The sequence below is a fragment of the Tursiops truncatus genome, chromosome 3 (genome assembly GCF_011762595.2).
Source record: "Tursiops truncatus isolate mTurTru1 chromosome 3, mTurTru1.mat.Y, whole genome shotgun sequence".
In the NCBI taxonomy this organism is placed as follows: domain Eukaryota; kingdom Metazoa; phylum Chordata; class Mammalia; order Artiodactyla; family Delphinidae; genus Tursiops; species Tursiops truncatus.
Genome location: NC_047036.1, coordinates 147,588,721 through 147,615,783, shown reverse-complemented (window position 1 = coordinate 147,615,783; position 27,063 = coordinate 147,588,721). Strand labels below are relative to the sequence as shown.

The 27,063-nt window shown below is 52.9% G+C and overlaps 1 protein-coding gene, 1 long non-coding RNA gene and 1 pseudogene across 2 annotated transcripts in view; 1 reads left to right on the top strand and 2 right to left on the bottom strand.

Moving 5' to 3' along the window:
* The window catches only part of ERGIC1 (endoplasmic reticulum-golgi intermediate compartment 1), a 105,102-nt gene extending 78,408 nt beyond the window's left edge, over positions 1 to 26,694 (bottom strand). Inside the window, exon 1 of the mRNA XM_033853574.2 lies at positions 26,530 to 26,694. Coding sequence (XP_033709465.1) covers positions 26,530 to 26,549 — 20 coding nt within the window. The 5' untranslated portion in view covers positions 26,550 to 26,694. The remainder of the gene's footprint in view (positions 1 to 26,529) is intronic.
* On the top strand, positions 8,640 to 15,316 carry LOC101326704 (serine-threonine kinase receptor-associated protein pseudogene; annotated as a pseudogene).
* LOC141278363 (uncharacterized) lies at positions 23,948 to 26,109 on the bottom strand. Its single transcript, XR_012330969.1, has 2 exons — positions 25,412 to 26,109; positions 23,948 to 24,105 (listed from the first exon to the last, which is right to left on the bottom strand). It is a non-coding gene; the product is annotated as an uncharacterized lncRNA (long non-coding RNA).
* Positions 26,695 to 27,063: the final 369 nt, after the last annotated feature.

The window sequence follows — 27,063 nt, the reverse complement described above, 5'->3', positions numbered from 1 at the left end:
CTTCCTCCTCCACACAGCACTGGCCCCGGCCCTCAGGCAGGGCTTCAAACACTGTGGAACTCAGGGTCTGGCTCTGGAATATGTTTTTGTGCTCACTGAGACACACGGGCGCGGCCAACGCCCTGGCTCCTTCCTCACACGAGATCACTCTGGGTCTCCTGCTTGGGGAGGACCTGAGCCCCGGTCCATCCCCCTGCCCTGACCGGGGGACCCACACTCGGCACCAGCTCCCACTCAGGCTGTCCTCGATTCTGCCACGCGAGCCTCAGAGCAGTCTGTTTCTCTCGCAGTTCTGTGATGTGCACGCTCTGTTCCCACTGCTTTATCTAGCAAGTTCACGGTCACGCAGCTTGGCGCAGTGAAGGGCCCAGACTGAGGAGCCAGGGAGCCTGGGTTCAAATCCCGCCTCTGCCACTAGCCAGGTGACCCTGGGCAAGTTAGCTCCCGATACGTATTATGTTATTCATAATAACAGAGCCTATACCCACCTCACAGAGGTGGTCACGAGGATTAAATCAGTTGATAGATGCAAGAAGGCGGCGCAGGTGCCCTGAGAACGCTGCCTCAGGGTTAGCTATTCCATCATCAGCATCAAGGCCCAGGCAGGTCGGCCCACCTCCCGCATTGGAGTACCAAGCCCGCTGCCTCACGTAGCCATGAGCTCCCTGAGGACGGGGGCAAGTCTGCTTCACCCGTCCCTCCCCTCCCTGGCACGCAGGGGCCTGGTCCTGAATAAATGCTGTTTGTTGAAAGAATGAATAAGTAATGGACAAACACGTAGGAGAATGGGATGGGTAAACGTGTCAAAAGTTAAGATTAAAAGCTTGTAATTACCCAGGACAAATACTTTCAACAAGCACCTCTGGCCGAGCCGGGGGATTAAGACAAGGCCTGTAGGCACAGCACCGCTGAAAGGCAAGAAACACCGCAGGAAAAAAAGCCACAGAGACAACCCGGCCGACAAATAGTCAAGAACCCCAAAGAAATGACTTTGGAGTGAGGGGAGCCTGGCTCCCAAATCCCAGAACCACCGCCTACTGGCCGTGCTGTGGTCTTCGCGAGGCCACTGTGTCCAGCTGCCTGTCCTGCTCAAGGACACCTGACAGAGGCGGAGGGCGAGGGCTGGAATCTCGTCCGCACTCAGCTGGAGGAGGTACGAGGGCTCCACTGGGCTCACAGGGGCCCCACCCGAGGGGCTTTTAACGTGATTCCCCACAGAGGTGGGCAGAGAGGTGACCAGCTGCCCCTGGAGACCTGCATCAGCGCCCTGAGCCTCTGTTCCGACCTGCAAAGCTCAGCCCGCACTCAGAGCCCAGCTGCGCCTCACCTCCGTGACACTTGTTAACTTCCACGCTTTTTATGCCCAGTGCCTAAAACAATGCCTGGCACACAGGAGGAGCTCGGTGCATCTGCTGAACGCACGATTGAATGAACGGGCTAAGGTACCACCCCATCCTTTCCCTACAGGCGGCCTGATGGATGCGGTGGGCTCAGACACTGGTAGCAGGACCATTAACCCTAGTCAACTCTTACACCCCTCAGTCTGGAAGAAAACAGAAAGGGGGAGAGAGGGCGAGGCTAACTTTGGGCTGGAATGCAGCCCTTTTCAGTCAGCTGGGAATAGCGATAAGGAGGTGGCCATGGGAACCATGGGAATTGGGAGGGGGGGAGGGACGGGCCCCATTCACACAGCGCGTGGAGGTTAAGGTTATGGCCCTGGCGGAATGCGGGCTGGGTGTGGGGCTGGGTCTGGAAGCAAAGTTCCTGAATGACTGGCTAGTCAAGCCGGGGCCTTGGTTCCCTCTTGGGAACCTGTACAGCCAAGAGCAGTGTTTCATCAAAACAGGAAAAATCATAGAGGAAAAATGCTCATGTAAGGGGACTGGTATTTACAGGGAACAGCCCTGCCTCGACCCAAAGCCTGAAAGGATAAACTGGGGGTGGGGGGGACACAGAAAGGGGCATGCAGGGCAGCAGAACCATCCCAGGTAAGGCCACCGGCTGCCCACCCAGGTCTGGGGGATCCCGGGAAGCTGCGAAGGGGAGCCTGGGCTAGGTAGGTGGCAGAAGGCAACGTGAGCCTCAAAAGTCACAGCCTCAGAGAGGCTTCTGGCCCCAGGCTCTCTCTGGCCACAGAACCTCCTGACCTGGTATTACCCGTCCAAAGTGCTTCAGAAAGACGGATGTGCTCTCCCTGCTGTTACCTACAGGACAGGGAAGTGGGGACTCTGGCCCCAAACACCTGGCAGGCAGGAGCCTCAGGATCTTGGGCAGATCCCTCACCAACACTCAACCCTGTTTTCTTTCTTTGGACAACAGGACACTCCCACCCTTGTCCGTAGGGCGCTGGGAAGGTCAGCTGAGAGTATGAACTTGGATCTGCTGGGTACACATTAGGTTTTTTCGGGGTTCCTCTGAGCAGCCCGCATCACCATCATCACGATCACATGACAGGCAGTGATTCGGCAAAGGCTCCTGGGCCCCACCCCAAGCTCCCAGGACATATGATCCCGCCATCTGTGGCTTTCTTCTGTACCAACACAAGGATTCTCGTCTTGCTAAGTGCAAGCCATGAGTCGCTCCTCTAGTGTGTGAGTAAAGGACCCGGCGTGTGCAGTAGTGCGTCATCACCCTCACCTGCACACTGAAGGAGGTTCTTAACTGCTCTGCTCTTCCCCTTCAGTTCAGAGTGAACTCTTCATGAAGATCTGCTTAAAACGCTTCAAGGGCCAAAGGCTTCTTAGGATAAAGGTCATCTTCCTAATCGTGCCCTATGAGTCCCTCACGGCCTGGCCCAGCTGAGTCCTCCAGCCTGGGCTCTCCCCGGCTCTGTCCTGCAGCCACTTCCACATGGACAATGCTACCTCCCTACCTCAGGGCCTTTGCCCATGCTGTTCCCTCCACCTGGGCCTCCCTCCCTAATGAACCCCAAGTACCTTTCAGACAGCCACTGAAACATCATTGCCGTGAGGTTTCCCTTGACCTCTAGAAGAATCCCCTGTGTTTTCCCCTCACAGACCTCATATCAACTGATAAGTACAAATTTAATTGGATGTTTGATTTAATCGCTGAAAATGAAGACTCTGCGACAGGAGGACCTATATGCCTCTCGTTCACCACTGGCCCCCCCAGGTGCCTAGCACAACGAACAGCATAAATATTTGTACGTAATGAGTGAGTAAATGGATGAATGAATGAATGACTGAACAAACAGCCCAGGGAATGAAAAGTGAAAAGGGAAGTAAAGCAAAGAGCAGGCGGAGAGACGCAGATTCTACTACCCACACTCTAGGAGCTACGGAGGAAGGTGGAAGACAAGAACGTGGGGAGGGAACTGAGTCATACATGAGGGCTGCCTGGGGTCCTGGGGGTTGGTGACCAGGTGACCATGATGGAGTACTTGCTGACAATGGAGTACCACAGACACTATTTCATCTTGCCTCACACAGTGCCTGGGCGGGGGTGGGGGGTGGGGGTACTAGCCCATTGTTGCAGATGACAAAACTGAGACCCAAGGGGATGAAGGACCTGTCTGGGATCCCACAGCTGGGAGGGGGTGGGGTCAGGGCTGTGACTGCTCGTTGCCACACACCATTGTCTAGACTCTAGTCTAGTTCTAGACTCAAGGGGGAAAGTCTCTTATGCCAGGCGTCCCTGCAAGAAAGTGAAACAAATTTATAAGCATCTCCCTGAAACTGCTGGAGCAGAGATGCTTATGCTTTTAGCAGGTAAGGATGGTAAGAAGGAATGAACGGGACTGTCCAGGCCATCAGCTGAGAACTTAGCCCAGCCAAGTCCAATGCCAAGCGTCTCATCTGCATTAGTCCATTTAATCCTCAGAACGGCCCTAGCAAGCAGGCACTATCATTAGGACCATTGTACAGATGAGGAAACTGAAGCTGAAAGAAGTTCCTGTTATTCCTAATCTGAGATGCTTAACACAGCAGATATTCTCTTTAGTGTATTATTCTAGTGAACTTCAACATACATCAACATGTTCCTCAGGTCCACTAGTGGCCTTGGGAGCCCAATGTTATGTTCCAAAATGCTTTTAAATTCCCCACCTGTGAAATTCCTGCTGTGGGGTTTTCAGGGGCCCCAACCCTTGGCTACAATTCCCACGGCAGCCCGTCTGTCTACAATGCGCTTTAGGCATTTCGTGTGCATGGATTCAGCCTCAGGTTGGTATCCACGGTCTGACAGTCTTGTCTTCAGTCTCCTTGAGGGTATGAATAAGGACCAGTCACCCCATCAGGGAGAACACTCCCCCACTGTCTTGGGAAACATACTGACCCAAGCCAAGGGGCTTTTAGTTCCCCTTTGTCCATGCCCCAGGGAGTTTTTACATTCACTTGATCCCCTTCTCCTTCCTAAGCACCGTCCCTGCTCATGAACCTGCTATGGCTCCCCACTGCCTGATGCAGCACATGCAGACCCCAGGCCAGGCTCCTCTGGGTGGTCTACAAACCAAGCCTACCTCACCTGCCCGTGGTATCCCCTGTCCTTTCCCACACGGCTATCCCTTCCTCCCAATCTCATCGGGCTGCAGAACCCCTCGGGTAGAATGCCATCCCTTCCCCGATCCCAAGCCGACTCCTCTCGAGTGTCCCTCCTCCAGGAAGCCGCCCCCCCCCCCCACACTCCCTGTTTGTGCACATCCTGCCTTTTGCCTTCTTTTCTACTCAGGTGCCGTTGCCTACGTGGCATTGACTCTTCTCCGGCCTGTATGAACTGACCTCACCTTTCTAAGAGGATTCTTCGCTTCCTGAGAGGGAGACTCAAGTCCACCCGCCTGGACTTGGCATTCCAGCCTTGCCACAGCTTCTCCAGCCTGGCTGCTAACCCAGCCTCATTCTCAGCTCAGCTTCTCACTGAGAAGACATGCTGCCCACCCCCTGGGGACACGGGGACAGGGGAGGGGGGAGGGGGGTCACTGATAAGGCACCTGTCTTTTCTCTGGCCTCAAGTGCTGTCAAGTTCCCTCCTGCCAACAGGCCACGAACTAAGTCGCCGGCCCACTGTCCTTTTTGTAAATTGAAAAGGATATGACTTGCAATTTAATAAGTGACATTTGATTAGTTGAAGGTCAACATTTCTAAAACATCAAGTCCATGTGGAAAATGTGAATCAAAGAGGCCTCTTGGCAGAAAGACTGGACACCAAAAGAGCCAGCGGCTGCTGGCCCGGTCCCCGCTGGGCTGCACCCAGGCCCATCTCTGCAGCGCAGATTTGCAGGCTGCCCACGGCACAAACAGAACCCAGCTCCCCACTCAAACTTGTCCCCACTGTGCTGAGGGTCAAGGGCACACTCTTCACGGTGCCCCCGATGCATTCTCCAGCCAGTTCGCCAAGTGCTGACAGTTCACTCCTGCCTCTGCCTTTGGATGGGCCTGGACCCCTTGCCCTGGCACCTGCCCAGCTCTGCTCATCACAAGGCCTCGAGGTGGCACTAGGGGAGGTCCTCTCAGAACTCCGCACCAAGGTAGATCAGAATATCCCCAAAGATCCCTGGACATTCTTGCTCAGATAACTCTTGATGGTTTAACTATCTTCCCTGTTGGAATGGAAGCTCCTTGAGAGTGGGTACCATGTCCGTGGGGTTCAGCTCCACACACCAGCACCAGCACAACGCGTGGCACACAGGAGGTGCTCAACGGATAAGTTACATGAATGAATGAGCAAATGAGCAAGGAGGGCGCTGGATGGACTGAGACCATCTCAGCAGACACACTTTAGGGAGAACTTCTGGCGCGGCCAAGACACCAGTGGAGGCGTGAGGGGGAACGGAAGAGGCCGTGTTGCCTGGATCAAGCCCAGGAGTGGGAGGCAGGTGGGTGTGCTTCCTCTCTCACCCCCGCGGCCCTCCTGGAAGGTAGCGTGACCGTCCCTACCCGGAGATGTTTCCTGGTGTTCTGAGAAAGGCCACGCGGGGGAGGTGGTGGTGGGGTGCGGTGACCTCTAACACCCCACCCCACTGCTGCCCCCACCCGAGGCAGCCACCTCCACACCTGCCCCGCCCCTGTGGGAGTTCCAAAGTCCAGCCTGCCCCCTCAGTCACTTCACCTCTAAAATGGGGGCAGAGCAACCCTGATCCCAGCATCCTAAGACTCCTACCTCGAAGGAGGTGAGAAGACCCTGCTGTAAATTACTCACAGGTATCTTTTTTGTTTGTTGAATTGCTTTTGTAACAAATCCCATGTGGAACAATAGCAACAAATCAATACTCCCCAAATCCTGAGAATGTTACACTGACCGACCAGCCTACCGCCTGTGACATTTTCACAACCATCCTCTAGGGTGGGTACTACTTACTCTCCCCATCTCACAGCTGAGGAAGTACATGATTTGGCTGACTGAGCAAACAGCAGGGCCAGAGCACAAAACTGGAGTCCCTACTTGGGTTCCCCCCTCTCCTGATCATTACAACTCCCCAGAGAGGTTGCTTAAAAATACAGAGGCCGGGGTTTCCCTGGTGGCACAGTGGTTAAGAATCTGCCTGCCCGTGCAGGGGACAGGGGTTCGAGTCCTGGCCCGGGAAGATCCCACATGCCGCGGAGCAACTAAGCCCATGTACCACAACTACTGAAGAGCCCGCAAGCCACAACTACTGAGCCCGCGAGCCACAACTACTGAGCCCGCATGCCACAACCAAAGCCTACGTGCCCAGAGCCCGTGCTCCGCAACAACAGAAGCCACGCAATGAGAAGCCCGCGCACCGCACCAAAGAGTAGCCCCCGCTCGCCGCAGCCAGAGGAAGCTGTGCACAGCAACAAAGAACCAAAGCAGCCAAAAATAAATAAATTAAATAAATAAACTTATTTTTTAAAAAATACAGAGGCCGGGGCCCTGATTCCCCATATCACGATCTCTCGGTGGGGCCGTGGGAATCATCTGGACAAGCGAATTGCCCCCAGCCAGCTGGGCAGACTGTGACTCCCTGGGCCTCAATTTTCCCATCTGTGAAAGGGGTGACTCCTCCCCCAAAGAGCCGCTGTGGGTGATCAAGGGAGGGAAATGCTGGGTACGTGTGCTAAAAACAGCCAAGAGGTATCAAGCAGAAGGTCCCACTGAGGAAGACGCTCTACTTTGGGTAGCCTGACCAGCCCTTCCACTTCCAGAGCCCTTGGGGCTAGAAAGGGACTCTAAGGCCAGCATGCACTGCCGTGGCGGCTGTAGCTGTGACTCTCCTAGCTGCTTCCACCTGGGTTGTAGCAGACTCAGGAGTGGCTCACACGTCATGGAGACAGCTGGGCCCAGGGCACATTCCTACCCATTGTGTCTTCTGTGCAATATCTTTCAGGCAACAACAGCACATGGCCAACCAGTTCAGCCTGTGGGAGGGTGGACATCACGTCCGCATCCCACGTCTCCACACTAGGGAGTGACACCAGCTGACAAACAGGTGGTTCTCCCCAGGGGTCCGCACCCTTGGTCAAGTCCACGTGCCCTCTCTCCTCCGGGCTGTTACCACCAGCATGCTCAGGCAGTGGTAACACCACCACCCTGCGGCAGGGTCAGAGGCCCAAGTGGTGGCCTGTATCAAGGTTCAAGCACAGAAATACCTGTGCCAACTACATAATCGTCACAGCCACACGTACCGGTCACTTGCCACGGTGGGTGCCGTGCTGAGCCATTTAGCCGAGTTATCTCTTTGAAGTTCTACTGTCCCCCGGGAGGAGGGTACCGTCACCATCCCCGCTGATGATGTGGGTAAAGTGCTAGCAAATCAACTCTGCAAGTAGTAGGGCTGCGGTTCAACTCCAGGGAGACTGCTCATTCACTGTTCAACACGTTTTTCAGTGTGCCCGTCACTGTCCTAGGCCCCGGGGACCCCACCGTGACAAAGGCAGAGCAAGGCACTGAGAGCCTGGTGGGAGACTCAGAGGTCAAGCTCTCAACCCTGGTCTCCACTGTCTCCCAAAGGCCACTGGCTCTTTCCAAAGGGAGACCTCCCTGACTGGCTCCCTGGGGTCCACTGTTGGCATGAGGCCTGTAGGAGGTGGACTGGGTTAGATGACACTGGTCTGCAGGAAGCAGGTCCTGCCAGCTGACCCACACACACGTGGCACCTGGGCAGGCTGCGCCAGTGTTCTGAAAGATTAAAAGCCATTTCTGAGTCACTATTCCTTCCTTGTGGGGTGGTCTCAAGAGAATCTTCAATCATTAGGCTCAAAGTGGAGGCAAGAGAAATACAATACTGCCCCCTCCCCTCAACGAGAACAATACACCTGATTCTGATTCTCTGCCAGTTTCCTTTTGGCCAGTGAAGCCTGGGAGCCCCATTCTTCTAGAGGCACTGGAAATCCAGATTTTTATGTGAAATCTCCGAATTGGAAATGCTGGCATTTAACTTTAAATTTATTTTTAGATGTGAGGACCAAATCATCACATCTGTGATTGGGCAGAATTTGACCCCCAATGCTGCCAGTTTAAACTCTCTGTTTTAGATCAAGTATGACAGGAAGTTTCATAAATGGGGGAAGGAAGTAGAGGCGTCGTGTCACTGAATTAGGACCTACGGTGAGCCAGTAGCTGTGGGAGGTGCTCTCGACTCCAGGAAGTAATCCTGTGAGGTCAGGGTTTATGTCCCCATAAGGTAGGCTCAGAGAGGTGAAGTGAGCTGCCCAAGGACACACAGCGAGGGGGGGCAGAAGCACCAGGACTGGGACCCAGATGTGCCAGGCTTCAAAGCCCGGCTATCCCAGGTCTGCCTGGGACCTCACAACAATGGCTCTAGAACAAGCTAAGTCCCGGGCAGCTGACTCTTCATGTTCCAGTGAGTGTGAGGCAGGCAGAGGTCCAAGTTGGGTGACACGTCTGTGTGGCCCCACCGTGAGGGGCCTGACCCGGGGAGGGACGGGTGGGGACGGGGCAGGGAGGAGGCGGGTGAGTGAACCCTCTCATTCCTCCTTTGACTCAGGGTTAACTCAGCTCTGACAAACCACCTGGCTTTGAGAGCGCCCCAGTTTCGAAGCTCGGCCAACCAAAGCCAAGTCGGGGAAAACTGGGCAGGACAGAGAGTGGAACCGGCCTTGCCACCTGGCCTGCAGGGTGAATCTGGGTGGGGCTCCCAGCTCCAAAGGGCAGGGGCTGGCTCCACCCATCTCCATGCCCTCCCAGCTCCCGTGTTTACAGAGTCTGATCAGCCCGGAACCTGAACACATACCAGCCTTCTCATCTGTAAAATGGGGTAAGTAAAAGCCCTCGCTTCCTGGGTTTGTTGTGACAACTGAATAAAATGATAGATTTACAGTGCGTAGCACTGTGCCTGATGCCCAGGAGATGCTCAGTAAGTGTTTACTCCTATCACCACCCTCTCCAACTGTCCAGCGTCTGTGGCTTCTCACGTCCCTCCTTCCAGAAACATCTGACTGCAGAGAATGGGTCAGGGCTAGTTCTCTGTACCAAGAACAGAGGGCTCAAAACCCACAGCCATGTCACCAGGAACAATCTGAGGACCTAACATTCACCAGGAGGCAAACACTTCCGTGGGAAACTAGAAAAAGTATGAGATCCAAGTGCAGAAAAGCTGCGCTCCTGGGGCCCCTCTGAACTTCAGGGTTCTCATCTGCAGAGAAAACGAGCATCCCCAGACCACACTCATCTTCCAAGAGCTTTCTAAACTCTTAAGCCCCATGTGACGCTTTTATGATAATCATTATTAAGTTAATTAAGATTTGTGGTACCCAACCCCAGAGCTACACTTAAGTCATAATGGGGAACCCCTCTTCAGGGTTTCCCAGCTTACCTGTTCCTAAGAATCACTGAGGACACTTTGAAAGATGCAGACTCCCAGGCCCATCTGGACCGGACTTGAGGGTGGGGGGCAGGACAGGACCCAGGTGATTAGGGAAACCTGCCAGTTCTAGAGAGAACAGGATTACTCAACTGAAATTGAAATCTGGGCACCTTCAATCTCCACAGTCAGGTGATCTAACAGAAAAGTATCATTTTCTGGGGGTTGGACAGTCTTGACTTCAGGGGCTGGCTGTTACTTTGATGGCTGTGTGACTCTGGGCCAAGCCCTCAACCTCTCTGAGCCTGTTTTCTCAAAATGGGAACAATTAGGCCTAGGCCCCTGGCTGGGGTGAGTGTGGAATATCAGGTGTCTGCTCCCTCCCAGCTTCCCCACCTCAGATTCTGGGGGCTAAAGTGCCACTTCCAGCAAGCGGAGCTAGCAGGGGTGAGGGGAGCCTGGTAGCCTCCCATCAGGACAGGCAGCTGGCCACCCATTCCCACTTTGGGCAGGGCCTGAGTAATGCCAGATTTCCCAATTCCTCAGGACACATTCGGTAGGGAACATTTCCCATTCCCACTGTTAGAGAAATAAATCTTTTCTGATGCACTTATACTCTTAGAAGAAAACTAGAAACATTTTTCTAAACACAAAGAGATATGGCAACAAAGCATCCAATCCCAGCAGATCTGGACCACTCTGCCAGGTCTCCGGGGTCTCATCTTGTCTGAGTTCTGAGCTGTGGGAGGTGTGAGGTTGGTGGAGCATGGGCCCCACAGTCCACAGATTTAGATCTGATTTAGATCTGATTCTCTCCTTCCTTCATTTGATAAATATTTTCTGAGCACCCGCTGTGTGCAGACCCTGGGCTCAGTACCAGGACCCAGTGACGCGCAGAGATTTGGTCCCTGCCCTCAAGAGCTTAGACTCCATCGAGACAGACAGATATCAGGTGACAAACGGCACACACAGATCACTGCAATTGTGCTAAGTGATCTGAAGGACATGTCCAGGTGCGATAAAAAGATACACACAGGGAAGGGATGGGGGGGGGGGGTGACCCAAATTAGATAAAGTACGCTGTCTGGGAAGATCTTTTTGGAGGAAGGGCACGAGCTGCCCAAGCTAATCCAGCGAGCTCTTTCTCCGCAAACTCATTATCACCTGTCTCCTTTGCCTTCCTCCTCGGCACTCACCAATCTGGACACTAACCATCTGTGCAATTATTTGTTCACTGTCATCCTGCCCACCTTCCCCACTACCCTGGAGATGCTACGACAGTAAAGACAATGTCAGTCTTGTTGTCCCTGGAATCCTCCCCAGTTAACCTTTGAGTGAGTGCATGAATGGATGAATGAATGAACCCTGCTTCCCTGGGCCTTGATCTCTTCGTCCCCACAAACGGGAGTAACAATACCTTTGGCCATGTTGCTGGGAGATCCGGGGCACACTGCCTGTATTCAATGAGTGGGGCTTGGCACTGGCATAACTTGGAATGAGTGGGACATTGTGGGAAGGGATTTAGGAGCGGGAGAGGAAGCCGGACTCCTCTACCCTGTGAGCAAACCGCTCGTGGAGTCCACTTGAGTCAGGACTGCAAAACAACTTCAGAAAGACGGGCCAGGACATACGGGGAGCCCTCCCCTTAACAGCAGGCAGGTAAGTAGTTCCCCAGGGAGAGGATCCACTGATGCAGTCCCCACACAAATCTTGGGTCACCCACTGGGCCAGTGAGTGGGTGACAAGTACCCAAGCATGCCCAGGGTCAGCTTCTGATTTCCTGGCTCCTTGAAGCAGGCCTGGGAGACAGGCATTCCTGTGCCAGCACAGTTACGTGTACCAGGCAGGTGATGGGTGAGAGGGGCAGAGAGATGAGAGAGCAGCATGAATACACATGACCCCTGCCCACGTGGTCTAACCTACGGCGGTAAGCCTTCCCCGACCAAAGATGGCAGGGACAGTGGAAAGGCCATGAGTCCTGCAGGGGAGCCGGGGGTCATGCCCTGCTATGGGTCTCAGTTTCCCATTCCCATTGGTTAAGTGACACCATTAATTCCCCTCATAGATCAAGGTGGAAACTATAAAGTCCTGAGTGCTACGAGGTGACAGGTGATTTCATCTACCTCTCTCTGCACCAAGTTTTGGATTTGCCTGTGCACAAATTGTGTGCTGACTGTCCCCTAAGCCAGCATTTCCCAAAGTGTGGCACCTATGCCACCAGTGTGACCTGGGTGATTTCAGGCCATGTGGGGACCTGGTGGTTAAATGGCTTCAGACTTCACAGTGAGAAGGCCATTCCCTGTTCAGCTCTCATTTGAGTGTCCTGAGAACCTCAAAGAGAACGTCTCGAGGTGGTGCTATCCGGCTGTCATCCTATCGTTTCTCTAGCACTTGCTAACATCCCTTTTTTAACAGACCCAGCTACTGTAGCACGCACCAGCTAGCTAGGACGGAACAGGCTTGCAATTATTTGTATCTATTTGTGGCAGGTGATACTGCTTTTCCATTTTCAAAGACGTTATAAAGTTACCTTTTATAAACAAACACGTTAAATTCAAAAACTGAGTAGTTTCCATAAAAGTTATTGAGTAAATAACACATGTTGTTTAAGAACACACCCCCAAACTAGGGAGATGGTACCAGAATGGTGGGAGATTGAATACACTGACTGCAGTTACCACCTCTGCCAGTGACACATGTATCAAGGCCCGTCCTTTCTTCTTCCTCCTGGGTCCACGGCCCAGTCAGATCTCCTGACCCTCCCTGGAGTTGGGTGAGGCCAGTTCCCCGGGTCAAGGCAGAAGTGACAGCACCACCTCCAGACCCTCCACGGCCTCCCTTTCTCTCCCCGCACTGCCGGGCCTCAGAAAGAATCCAACCTCCTCTTGAGGAAGAACCACAAGACGGAGGGCAGGGTACCTGCGAGGGGCATAGCATCCCCACCACGTTGGGAATGAACTTCCGTTGCATTAAATCACTGAGATTTTCAGGTTGTTTATAGGAATTAGCTGACTTAGGCTAATACAAAGGGGCCATCTCTAGTCCAGCTTCTATATACCAGCCTGATATCCTGGTGCTTTTCTCTGTAAAGAATAGTAACTGAGCACCTAACAGATGCCAGGCATAATCTGAAGGGCTTTACAGAGATGAGCTCAATTAGTCCTCATGACGGCGCTGGGAACCAGGCACTACTGAGTAGTGGGCTTATTATCTTTCAGTGAGGCGACTGAAACCCAGAGGGCATCTTGCCCAAAGTCACACATCTGGGAAGTGGTGAAGCCGAGACGTGAACCCAGGACTGTTGGAGATGCACAAAGCCGTTACTTTGCCACAGTGCGACGCAGCCTCTGCTGAGCACGTCACCCGGGAACTGCTGTGCCCTGACTATGTGCCAGTCCCTGGGCTGGGTCCTGCAGGAGACGGCACAAGTGACACTGCCATGGCCTGGAGCCCGGCAAGCCAGGCGGGAAGGGAGCAAGGGAGCCGCATGGCACGGAGCCGGATGGAGACAGGAGAGCACAGTCAGGGAGGGTTTCGGGAAAATCTCAGCGCACCACCACTCCCCAAGAACAGGGAGGGCTCACAGAGGTGGATAAGGCTTAAGGCTGGCCCAGGAGGGTGGGTGCGATCTCAGCCTGCAGAGACGAGTAGAGAGATGCGTCTCATCCGAGCCAACAGCCACCTCCTGGATCCACAGGAATTAGCCGGGGCCAGGCCTACCACCCTGTCTAGTAAGGGGACTAAAAGACCGTGGGATGAGTCTTCAACACGCTTCCCTGGATGGTGCGGGTCACGGCTGCCAGTTCTCCGGTTCTCCCCCTCCCCCCCTTTCCCTCCCTTGACAGCAGTGGATCGGTTGTCTGTTGCAGACTCCCTAACCCCATCCCTAACCCCTTTCTGACCTCGGGGCCACCGGACTGGCCTTTTCGCGTTTCCGGCCCAACCCCAGAGTCAGGGCAGGGGGCGGGCGGGGGGGGGGGGGGGGCACCTCGAGGAGTCGGTGCCAAGAGGAGAGAAAAGACCAGACCACCTTCGGCTCCCCTCCCCTCCCCCCGCCGGATCGCAAGGCTCGCAGCCGCCGTGGCAATGAGGCCACTCACCTGCGCGGGCCACACGTCACACGCAGCCTGTGGTGGATTTGGCCTTCAGTGGCATCACGCCTTACGGCTTTTGCCTAATCGGTGCTTGCAAAGATGATAAACCTATGCTACGCCAGGGAGATACAGGAGACTGGACTGGAACATTTTTGGGTCATGAGGGTGCTCTTTGGGATGTAACATTAAATAAGGACGCCACCACAGCAGCTACAGCAGCTGCAGTTTTCACAGCCAAAGTGTGGGATGCTGTCTCAGGAGATGAATGGATGACCCTGGCTCATAAACACATTGTCAAGACTGGATTTTACGCAGGATACTAATTACTTGTTAACCGGGGGACAGGATAAACTGTTATGCGTATATGACTTGAACAAACCTGAGGCAGAACCTAAGGAAATCAGTGGTCATACCTCTGGTATTAAAAAGGCTCTATGGTGCAGCGAGGATAAACAGATCCTTTCGGCTGATGACAAAACTGTTCGCCTTTGGGATCATGCTACTATGACAGAAATGAGATCTCTAAATTTTAATATGTCTGTTTGCAGTATGGAATATATTCCTGAGGGAGAGATCTTGGTAATAACTTATGGACGATCGACTGCTTTTCACAGTGCAGTAAGTTCGGACCCAATTAAATCTTTTGAAGCTCCTGCAACCATCAATTCTGCATCTCTTCATCCTGAGAAAGAATTTCTTGTTGCAGGGGGTGAAGATTTTACACTTTGTAAGTATGATTCTAATAGTGGAGAAGAATTAGAATCCTACAAAGGACACTTGGGTCCCATTCACTGTGTGAGGTTTAGTCCTGATGGACAACTCGATGCTAGTGGTTCTGAAGACGGAACACTGAGACTATGGCAGACTGTGGTAGGAAAAACATACGGCCTTTGGAAATACGTGCTTCCTGAAGAAGACAGTGGTGAGCTGGCAGAGCCGAGGATCAGTTTTCCAGAGACAGCGGAAGAGGAGCTAGAAGAAATTGCTTCAGAGAATTCTGATGCCATCTATAGTGCAACTCCTGAAGTTAAGGCCTGAGCATCAGGCAGATGTACACAACTTATGGACTAAAACAAGCAGAGAAAAGCATCAGCCTCCAGAGTTACTCTCTGCTTAAGGTAAACATGAGCAGTACACAATGAGGAATATGAATTAGCTCCAGTGCTGGAACTAACCAACTTGTAGCACGATGGTCTGTTGTCTTTTTAATGAATATGTGCCAACCAACACCCAACTTCTCTTATTACAGTTGGATTTCTTGTAGCTGTTTATGTTATTATGAGAGCGAAAATATACTGACCTATTTTTCTGACTTTTCCCTTAAAGCAGAAAGCCATTTTTTTTTTTTTTGCTTTAGTTATAAAGAAGAGGGGGGATACATGATAAAGTAACTGGTTTGATCTCTCATTGTACACTGCTTCCGAACATCTAATTGTTTCTAGTTGTCTAAATAAAATGCCTAAAAATAAAGCTTCCCTGGGCTGGATGAAGTACTCCTAGTTCTTTCAAGGCTACTCTTATGGCTCCTACAGCCCTCTCTATTGGCTCTTCTTTCAGAGGGCATGGGGTGTAATGGAAAGACTGCGGCGTCGGGGGCCAGACCACTGCACACCCCGATACCTCCTACCCCCTCAGAAGTGATACGGGTGCCCAGTGCGGTGCGGCCTGCACCAGCGGAGCAGAAAGAGTCACTGCTAACGGTGAACACGTGAACCTGCACGAGGGATTCTAGACACTGGTGGTCCGCTTCCCTACAGGAGGGCCAGCTGACAGTGAAGATGGGCAGGAGAAGGACCGCTGATCAATACGGCGGGGGCAGCCTGGCAAATGCTGCCTGATCCAGCTGAAGGGCAGTGCCACCAGTGACATCATGTGGATGCCAGGTACCCCTGACAGGATGTGCTGAGAAGGGCACTCCACCCACGACCCAGTCTAATCGCGAGCAAACATCAGACAAACCCAGAGTGCGGGACGTTCTACCGGACATTTGGACAGTGCTCTTCAAGACTGCCAAGGCCATGAAGAACAAGAAAGACTGAGGGCGGGAGGAATTGGGAGACGGGGATTCACACATATCCACTATTGATACTATGTATAAAATAGACAACCGATGGGAACATACTGTATAGCACAGGGAACTCTACTTAATGCACTGTGGTGACCTAAATGGGAAGGAAATCCAAAAGGGAGGGGATATACGTATATGTATGCCTGATTCATCTTGCTATACAGTAGGAGCTAACACAGCACTGTAAAGCAACTATACTCCAATAAAAATTAACTTAAAAAATAAAATTTTAAAAAGAAAAAAAAAAAAGACTGGGGACTTCCCTGGTGGCACAGTGGTTAAGAATCTGCCTGCCAATGTAGGGGACACAGGTTCAATCGCTGGTCCGGGAAGATCCCACATGCCGCGGAGCAACTAAGCCCGTGCGCCACAACTACTGAGCCTGCGCTCTAGAGCCTGCGAGCCACAACTACTGGAGCCTGCGCTCCACAACAAGAGAAGCCACTGCAACGAGAAGCCCGCGCACCGCAAAGAAGAGTAGTCCCCGCTCGCTGCAACTAGAGAAAGCCCGCACGCAGCAACGAAGACCCAACGCAGACAAGAATTAAAAAATTAAAAAAAAAAAAAAGACCGAGGAACTGTCCCCAACCAGAGCCTGGGGAGACGTGACCACTGAATGCAATGTTGGATCTTGGATTGGATCCTGGAGCAATAAAAGGACATTAGTGGAACAAAACTTTTTAAATTTTATATTATTTTGAGACTTTGCTTCTTTGGGGCACACTGGTCACCCCATCTGGCTGTGAGAGCTCTCTACAGCCTGTGGGCTGGCAGTGTGCTGATCTTTTCAAGTTTCTTTCCCTACCCAATCCCCCACTTTCTGGTGAGGTTTCAGTGAGGTCTGTGAGGTGCGTATCCTGCAGCTTCATTGGCTTAAAATGTGCTCTCCTTTGGTGTGATTTCTTTGGGGGCCGATTGGGAGAAAGAAAAACCAACAGTGTAACTGTTTTGATACTGGAAATTGATGTGTCCTTTTGAAATAGAGAACCAGTCCCTCAAAAAAACAAAAAACAGGACACTAGTGGAAAACAGGTGAAATCCAAAATAAAGTCTGGGGAACACGGGATTGGAGGTATCTGTACCATCTTTACAACTTTTCTGTAACTCTATTCCAAAATAAAAAAGTGTCTCTAATTTAAAGGAAAGAGAGACGCCAAATATCAGAACTAAAACATAAGTTCCGTGAGGTTGGGGGGACAGGAACTGTCTGTCTGGCTCAGTGCTATATCCCCAGCTTCGAGAACAGTGCCTGGCACACAGTAGGCCTTCAAGAAATATGCTCAACGAACAAATGACTCCATCACCCCAGCCTGTTCCTGGCCTGTTGACTGGGGCTCCAGAGACCAGCCAGAGAAAGGACAGGATGGCCAGCCCCACCTGCTCCCCACAGGAAGGGCTGCACCCCTCTCCCCACCTCCCCAGCAGGGGCTCAGCGGTAATCTCCTGCCCACAGATGTACAGTGTCACCTAGATACTGGAAATTGTCACCTAGGCCCAGCCCCCTTCTCAGGCAACCCAGAGCCCCCTTCCCCGCCAAGGTTTCCATGGCAATAAATTGTAAACACAACTAAGTAGACAGCAGCTTACATCGGGGGTATCCACGGAGTGCCCCTCCAAAATCGAGGTGATTATGCTCCCCTCTGGGACACGCAAGTGTGGTTAAGAAAACCAGCTCTGGCATCACAGAGTGTTCCACTTGCCTGTGGTTTGTGTGACCTTGGCCAAGTCCTTTCCCCTCTGTGTCCAGCATCCTCATCAGGTAAAGGGAATGACACCTGGTTCCTACGTGATGTGAGGATGAACTGAATCCAAGAAAGGCCTTCGGACTGGCCCTTGATAAATGGGCACTGTTGGGGGCACTGTGGTCACAGCACAGCCCTGGGAGGTCACCTGAGACACCCTGAGGGCTGAAGGTTTTAAGGGATCTGGAGAAGGGAGTGCCACTCGAACTGAGCTTTGGCCAGCCCCGGGACTGCTGAGGAGGAAAGACAGGTCCAGAGGCAGAGCTGGCAGTGCCACCCTAGTACCAACCAGAGGAGGGAAGCCATGGCTGCCAGGCCTGGAAGAATCGTGCCCCGAGGATGCCTCTGCCCAAACCTGGGGGTCCCTCGACTCCTCTGCCCCCGGCTCCGAGCCCAGACCCACCAGACCACCTCCCGAGAGTCCAGGGGCACCGCCCCAAGTCCTGTCCACCTGGCGAGTGTGTGCTCGTTCACTGGTACGTGTGACACACAGGCTGCATGCCGCCAGCCACAGGCCATCATCAGCCCTCAGAAGGCTTTGGTTTGGCCCAGCACAACGTTCAACAGCAATAAAACTGGAAGCAGTTACTAATCATTTTCACACAATTTATCAGACTTTCATCATTTCCTAAAAAATTGGGTAATCTGTAGGGCAACAAGCCACCGACAGCTGCCCCTTCCCAATGGAGCGTCACTCTCTGATGGGCCCAGCTGGCACACCCAACTGTCCCCAACCCCATGATACCTGCCCAAGGCCTGGGGACATCTGGGTATGTGACCATTTGACCGTTTTCTCTCCCACCAGAGATTAATGCCTTGGGGTCTGGGGTCACCGTGTGGGTGCCACTTAGAGAGGGGAGCCCAGCTCTGGGCTGAATCGCCCCAGGTGTTCTCACGGGAGCGCATCACTGGTCCTGCAAACCCAAGGGGCCCCGGCTTTACCATGTCCACCCCCCAGATGCCCCTCTGCTCAGGTCTAGCAGAGCTCGGCGAGGAGCACGGGGACAATGCTGCCAAGGAAGGCCACAACGAGTGAAACGGCCCCACATTCCACACGAGCTCATCCCATCCTCAAAAAAATCCTGCAAGGGATGTATGAGCACCCCACTTTGCAGATGAGGAAAATGGAAGCTTACAGGTCAAGGCAGCCCTCGGAGGAATTTGCAGTGTAGAAGGACATTCTGAAAGGGTGGCCCACGACCTAGCACTTTCCCCTGAAGATTTGGAGACACTTGCTCCACACCATGAAGGTACCCTTGGACTCAGCAAAACATCAAAACAAGTCAAATATCATCAGATTTCTTCCAAAGTAGTCAAGGGACATTCTAGTTAAATTCTACATGTCAGTGGCTCCTGATGTGACAGCAAGAGAGAAAATGATAGTGGAGACCTGGTGGACAGTCATAAAAATCGACAATGTCAAGGTACCCGCGAGGCAGAAGAGCACCATGGTGAAGTACCCTGGCTCTCGAATCACAGACCCAAGTTCAAGTCCCGGTCCTGTACTTCCTCAGCTGTGTACCCTGGGCCAGTTCACTTCCCAGCTCTGAACCTTGGCTTCCTGATTTTTTTTTTTTTTTTTTTTGCGGTACAGGGGCCTCTCCCATTGCGGAGCACAGGCTCCAGACGCGCAGGCTCAGCGGCCATGGGTTACAGGCCCAGCCGCTCCGCGGCATGTGGGATCTTCCCAGACCAGGGCATGAACCAGCGTCCCCCGCATCGGCAGGCAGACTCCCAACCACTGCGCCACCAGGGAAGCCCGGCTTCCTGTTTTAAAACTGAATTAATAAAGGAAACAATCAGCAGAGTGAAAAGGCAACCTTTTCACTGGGAGAAAGTATTTGCGAACCATGTATCTGGAAAGTGGTTAATATCCAAAATACATAAGAAACTCCTTCAACTTCATAGCAAAACACACACACACACACAAAACACACAACAACAACAACAACCCCACAACCAAATAACCTGATTAAAACTGGGCAGAGAACTTGAATAGACAGTTCCCCAAAATAAGACAATCAAATGGCAACAGGTATATGCAAAGATGCTCAACATCACTAATCATCAGGGAAAGGCATATCAAAACCACAACAAGGGCTTCCCTGGTGGTGCAGTGGTTGAGAGTCCGCCTGCCGATGCAGGGGACATGGGTCCGTGCCCCGGTCCGGGAGGATCCCACATGCCACGGAGCGGCTGGGCCCGTGAGCCATGGCCGCTGAGCCTGCGCGTCCGGAGCCTGTGCTCCGCAACGGGAGAGGCCACAACAGTGAGAGGCCCGCGTACCGCAAAAAAAAAAAAACAAAAACCAGCAAAAAAATCTGTCAAGAGGGTAGATCTCATCTTAAGTGTTCTTAGCACAATTTTAAAAAATTGAATTAATAGTATGACTATAAAGTGATAACATTACAGTTTCTTGGAGGGATGAAACTTCTGTATCCAGACTGCGGGGGTGGTTACACGATGTAAAGTCTTGACTTCCACAGAAGAATACACCAAAAAAGGCCACTTTTATTGTATGTTAATTAAAAAGGTAAAATAAATAAATAAATAGTCATCTAAAAAAAAAAAAGAAGCTAAAATATAGAAAAATAAATGACTAATAATCGTATCTCTCTCGTGGAGCCAGTGTGACTTTCAAGTCCAATAACATGCCCAGCACAGAGTGTAACACATCACCAGCTGAGAAACCATCAGGCATTACTAGTAAGATTCGGCTTGCCTCCTTTCCTCCTCCAGAGCAATTCGAGCCCCAGATGGCAACTCGAGAGAGAAAAGCATCACCAGCACCCAATGTTCAGGGACCTGTGACTAAAGTTTGGTAACAGCCGGGTCTCTCATCTCAAATAGGGTTTCCACCTTTTGGATAAACAGAACATTCAGTCCCTTTCAAACGGATCTTGCTTCCTGTCCAGCTGTGCTGCCCAGCAGACTCCAGAAGGAAGCATTCAAGGGGAGGATTTTACTGTCAGGTGTGTGTGCTGGTCCCCCAGGGACCCCTAGATGCACCAGCTATGTGACCCAGCATCTCTGGGGGTCAATTTCCCTGGATGTAAAATAGGAATAATGCCCACTCAGAGGATGAGAAGATTTGTAAAGCGCCTTACGTATCCCCGAGTTCTTGGTAGTACAGGGAACCCTGAGTTCCTCCTGCCTCTCCCAAGGGTCAAGACTTTTAAAAACCAATACATGCTAGTGTTGGCAGGTTTTTTTCCCATTCTGTACTTTTCCTGCATAGACACCAATGTAATTAAGTTAACAGACCTAAATGTTAAAGTTGACAACAGACAATTAGGCTAATTACCACTTTCTTAAAGGAACAATTACAGCTGTTTCCCAAATGATATTCTGAGAAATGGTACTGGCCGCCCCATGAAGAACAAGGGTGGCTTAGATAGTAAGTTTGGCAAAAGCCGGGCTAAGTGACTCAGGTTCCTTTTGTGCAGGACTTCTCAGAGCCTTTAGAAAGTTATGCACGTGCTGTGGATCTCCAAATGGGGGACTCATTATGGAGCGGCACAGTCTGGGAGATGCTGAGTTAGTCAATCTTACTGTACATTCAAATCACCAGGGGATCTTGCATTTCCAACAAGCTCCCAGGTGACGCTGAAGCTGCTGGTGTGGGAACCACACTTTGAAAAGCAAGGATATCCATGGGAAGGTGACGCCACCACCACTGCCCTGCCTTAGTGACAGCTTTACTAGTGAAGAACAGTCCCAGAGGGAATGTGCTTGCAGGGGGGGACAGATGGGACCAGACTCTACTCCCCAACCTCCCCTCCAAAGACCCACTCTGGCATCTGGCTGCCCCTGTGCTCTCGGCCTGATAAATACGGGTTCTCTGGATCTAGAGAGGTCTTCTCAATCTTAGCTGTACACTTGGAATCACGTGAGGACCTTTATAAAATACTGATGCCCGAGTCCCCCACCCGCAGATCCTGATTACTGGGTCTGGAGCACCACCTGAGTTTGGGGATTTTTAAAACTCCTCCAGTGATTCTAACATACAGCAGAGCTGATGTTCACTGATACAGAGGTGGTGGGTAAGCCTCACCCCAAATGCCCTCCTCACACCCTGCCTGCCTCTCCAGTGCCTGATGAAAACCGCCCAGGAGCAACTCCAAAATAAAAAATGAAAGGATTACCAGATGGGAAACAGAACTTAACGAGGCCACAGCTGGCTGAAGCCCAGTCTCAAGATAGTATGGTATCAGGAATGAATCCAAACCGCCTCAGGAGGAGAGATTTTTCCATCCCCTTCCACATCCAGACGAGAAGCTAAACATATGCTCTACACTCGAAAGCCCCAGTGGCCGGAGTGGGAAAACCTGGACCCTCCAGAATGAGATGCTCTAAATTGGGGTGAGACCATAGTGAGGGTTCTTTAAAGACAATTTCAGAATCAGGTGTCAGACCGCATGAGTCTAGTTAAAAAATAAATAAATAAAAATATAAAGGCTGATGACTTTAAGCTTCTTAATGAGCACTACTGGGAAAGGATTAGAGATGAGAAGGCCAAGGAATCCAATTAGAGGGGGTTTCAGTTCTCTCTGAACTCGGTGAATGGAAGGGCAAAGCTTTAGAGATGAGCCTATAGGATACAAGTGGGGCTCCGGAGCACAAGAACAGCATTCCAACCCCAGTGCCTTCTGCTGACCCATCACGTCCCTTAACTCTGCTGCACTTCCACTGGCTCATCTGCAGAGTGGGATAACAACAGTGTCTGCCTTGCAGGGTTGGTGTGGGATTAAATGAGCACAGGTAAGACCCTTACCACAGTGTCAGGCACTAGTAAGTGCTCAATAAATGTGAAATGCTGGCTTGATTTTCAAATTTTTCCTCCAGTCTGTTCTTTATTTCCCTTTGGCCCTGATTTTTAAGTCTATTTATATTTTTTTAAAACTTGTTGTAAAGTACGTGTTTCCGTCAACTTCCCCAAGATCTTTCTGGAATGAGGTAAGGTAGAAATACAGGCACTCACGTAAGCCACTGTACTATCTGCTGAGTTCTGATTATGTGCTCAGAGCCCGCACTGGTGGTCGGGGATGACCCTGGCACAGGGAGTGAGGGGGGCTGCAGGGAACCCCCCGGGCAAGGCCGCATAGGGAGCTAAGGAAATCATACTTGATCAGAGCAATGGGCCCCACTTGACGGTTGAAACCAGAATGTGAAAAAAATCAGGTCAACTTTGGAAAGCTCCCCTGGGGTTCTAAGATCTGGGGTCTCTTGGAGATGAGAGACCACTTGGAAGGCCAGACTGAGAGGCGATGGAGGCTGAACCAAGGCGTCGCAGCAGGGCCGGCATCACAGGCGTGTGAACTGTGCAGTCGCACAGGGTCCTGTGCTCAGAGCGCTGCGTCTAGGCTTAGTCTAATGCTCTGCTGTCACCGTCCTGACATTCGTAATACTTTTCCAACAAGGGGTTCTGCGTTTTCATTTTGCACTGGGCCCCGCAAATTATGCAGCCGGCTGTACCCTGCAGGGACACCTCACTTGCCCCTACATCTGCCCTACGAGGTGACGCAATGAAGATTGCCATCTTCTCCTTAAAATGAAGGAACTGAGGCTCGGAGAAGGTAAGTCAACTGTCCCAGGGCCCAGATGGTCAGTGACAGGACAGCAGCACACCCCCGGTCTTGGGGTTTCAACTCAGAGGCTGCGTCGCGGGGAGCCGGCCATCTCTGCGTGCCTGAAAGCCGCGCTCAGGCTCTCCTGGGCCTGGGCTGCAGGAAATGCCCCTACCTTCCCCCCACCCCCACCCCCGGCCTGAGCCAGAGACAGCAGGTGTTCTGGCCCTTGCCAGCCGGAACTGGGTCCGGGCAGGGCCAACGCCCACGGAACCGAGTCACAAGGCCGGTTCCACCACTGCAAGGTCCAGGGATTAATGAAACAATGCACCAGGAGCAAAACAAACACAAGTCATCTTGGAAGGCCTTGGGTCCCTCCTCTGTAGTCAGCCTATTCCCCACCCCCAACTACAACTGAGAGAAGAGCCCATTCAAGGAAGGAAGGGGGAAAATTAACCACCCATAGCTGAAAAGGTTCCCAGTAAAGGAAGAACTGGCACATCAAATCACAGCATGCCCTTGCCTTCCCTGACAGACTCTGAGAGACATATCCTGGGGGCGAGTGTGGTCCTGGCACTATTCTAGGCCCTGGAGTTACAACAGTGAATGAAACAGATAAAGATCTTTGCCCTAGGGAGCTCATGTTTTCATGGGAGGAAAAAAGAGAATAAGCATAAAATAATTAAGTGAATTATACAGTGTTAGGCAATACAGGTGCTTCGATGAAATAACACAAATAATGAAAAGAGTGGCCAATATTTATTGGGTGCATACTCTGTATCTAAATGCTTTACACACACTGGCTCAGTTAATCTTCTCGACAACGGGTACTGTTCTCATCCCCATTTCACAGACAGGAAAGCACACAGGAGGTAAGGTGCACGAGGTCCCACAGGCACTAGGAAAACAAGGAGTTCTGGTAAGAAAGAGCAAGAGGTTCCTTTTTCCCCCTTCCTGATAGTGCTCTGTATTAAGGAGAGCAAAACGATCAGGAAGCCTGGTCTTCTCCCTGGCTTCGAACTGGGAGAGGGGGGGTTCAACCAGAGCATGCCCCTCTCCATGTCCCCATGGTTTTTAAGAGATCGGACAAGGCTGTGGGACCCGCCAAGACCTCCCTTTTCTCCCACAGCGAAGGCTTTGCAGCTAACAGTGCCCAGATCGAATCCCAGCTCCACCAGCTCACCACTACCTGGCCCTGAGCAAACGAGTCACACGTCACCCAGCTCTGCAGTGGGGCACGTGGCGGAGGGCTGAGCACGGAGCAGACGCTCGGTAAATGTTTGATCAATGAACACTGAAGTGTGCGTACAGTGGACCCTTCCTTAGAACCTGAGACCTGGAATGAACACATCTTAAGGAGGCTCGTCCTCCAAGGTGTGAACGGGAAGTGTTGAATCCATTCTCACTGCTCTGTGGTGGCACAAGCCTTCAAGGAAACTGATTAAAACACCTCATTAAGCTGGGGCCCCAATGGTACCTGGACACTCCAAACCTCCAACTCAAGGGGCACCAGGTCAGGAGCTGTGCGTGACCTGGGACCCTGGCCCACCCTTCAATCTAGGTCCCATGAGGTCCAGGGCAAGACCCTCAGCCCTCAACTTCCTCCTCCTACAATGGGAGATTAGGTGCAGGGTGAATGAATTCTATGCCCGAAAGCAGTGACTTCCCCAATAAGGTCAAAATCACTGGAACCTACTGAATCACAAAGGGATGCGGGATGAGGGCAGGAATTATCAGCCTGGGTAAGGGGAGGCTTTATGGAACCAGGAATCAATGTGCCAGCTACAGCTCTCTCATGTCCTGAATGTTAACCGTCGGTACGAGGACGGCCCCTGAATTCCATCACAGGGGTTTTCCTTGTATGAAAATGCCCTGGGTCTGCAAACATTTGTCTGAGACCCTGGTGCCAGCCCCAGGGCTGCATGGAAGGGGCAGGCTGTTTGTGGGATGGCAATGGTGCCCAGGGCAGGCTGAGTACCACGTCAGCCAGTGCAAGAGTTCCAAGGCCAATGTTCTCTCCATGCTTAAACTCCAACATGTCCACATGCCATGGGGGTCACTGCCAGGCTTTTCTTCCCAGGAAGGCTGTCGCTTTACCCTGACTTCATTCACACCTGTAGGGAGGGAAGGAGCTGGCAGGGACCGGAACCCCTATTTTGTGGATGAGGAAGTGGCCTCATGCAGAGGCTGCTTGGTCCACTAACCTCCCACTTCTGAGCTCTGTACCCCTCCAGGCTCTGAATTAAGCTCTTCTCACGCATTCAGCCCTCGCAGGTGGGACTTTATTTTTAGCCCCAATTTGCAGGTGGTGACACAGAGATACTGAGAGGGCTCAGACACTTGCCCAAGTCATCAAGCCGTGCAGCTAAGGGGAGGTCTGAACCCAAAGCCTTCGCCCCTAACTTCTAGAATATACCAAGCTGTTCAGTGGAGGAGGCAGAGCCAGGATTCTGATCCAGCTCCTCCCCACTAAAGCCCAGCTATTTTTCTGGCTATACACCACAGTGTGGCTGCCTCAGGCCAGGGCATCCCCTGGGGCTCCATACCTCAAGGGAAAGTCTGGATGTAGACCCCCACCCTTCCAGAAGGCCTAGCCCAACACAACGTGGACCATGAGGCGGCTGGACCCCACAAAGGGCCCATTGTGGTGACTGTAGAAAGCCAAGGGCAGATCAGGCTAGGCTCTCTGCAGAGTCCTGCCCACAGCTCCCTTACCTCCTCCCCTCCCCCATGGAGCCCCCACACCCAGAACACAGGACCAGGACTGGCTGAGGTACAGGCCTCCGGTTCGGCCCAGTTAGGGAGAGTCTGAGCCTATGGAAACCTGAAACCCTCCAGCAGCTGTCTGGCGGGATGGGTCTGCACACCCCTGCGGATCCCTGGGGGCTCATCCGAGGTGCCCTGAACGCACCTGTCAGCTGGGGTGGGGTTCACGAAAGGAGGCTCTGTAGAGAAGACGAAGGGGATGGCTTGTTTGCTCCTATCTAGGGGAGGGAGGAAACCTGTTTCCCAGCATGGGGGGAAGGGGATGCGAGTTTGCGAGGTGTCGAGGCAGCCTGGGGAGGGGGCTCCGCGGAGGGAAGGGGCGGAGCGGCCCGAGAGGTGGGCGGCCTCGCTTCCCGCTGCACGAGGAGGCCCTCCGAGGCTCCAGCTGGCTTTGTGTGCGGCAGGGGGGCCAGCCCGGCGTCCCCGAGGGCCTGCCGAGGCGTGCACAGGGCGAAGGGCCGCTTTTGCGTTCCAGGCGGGAGGGGTCCGCGGCGTGCCCAAGCATCCTCCGCGGCCGCGGAGGGGGCTCCCCGGTGGCCGGGGTAGCCATACTCACCTCCTGAAGTCAAAGGGCATCGTGCCGCCGCCGCCGCTGCCGCCGGGGGTGGGAGCCCTGCAGGCCAGGTGGGCCGCGGCGCCGCGTGGGTCCCAGCCCGCTGCCAACGCCTCCGCCGGCCGCCCCGCCCCCGCCGGCCACCCCCAGCCCTCTACACTCGCCGCTGCCTCCGGCCGCCGGGAAGTGACGCTCCGCGCAGCCCATTGGGCGCCGCCACCGCCCCCGGCCGCCCCTTCCGCCGCCCTGTTAAAGGGGCCCGGGGGCCTGAGGGCCTGGGGGCCTGAGGGGCTGGGGGCTGGGAGGGGGAGGGGCTGGCCTTGGTGGGCGCGCGATGGGGGTCGAGGCTTGGAGAGGAAGGGAGCACCCAAAGACTCCCGCGTTCATTCCTTCCAAGCCCCCGCACTGTGTTTTCCATCACTTTCTCTCTGTGTGACCTTGAGCAAATCCCTCTGCCTCTCCGAGCCTCCTCCGTTGTTTTGCGTTTGTAAAACAGTTTCCTTGGGTTGTGAAAATTAAATGGAATGGTCCAAATGT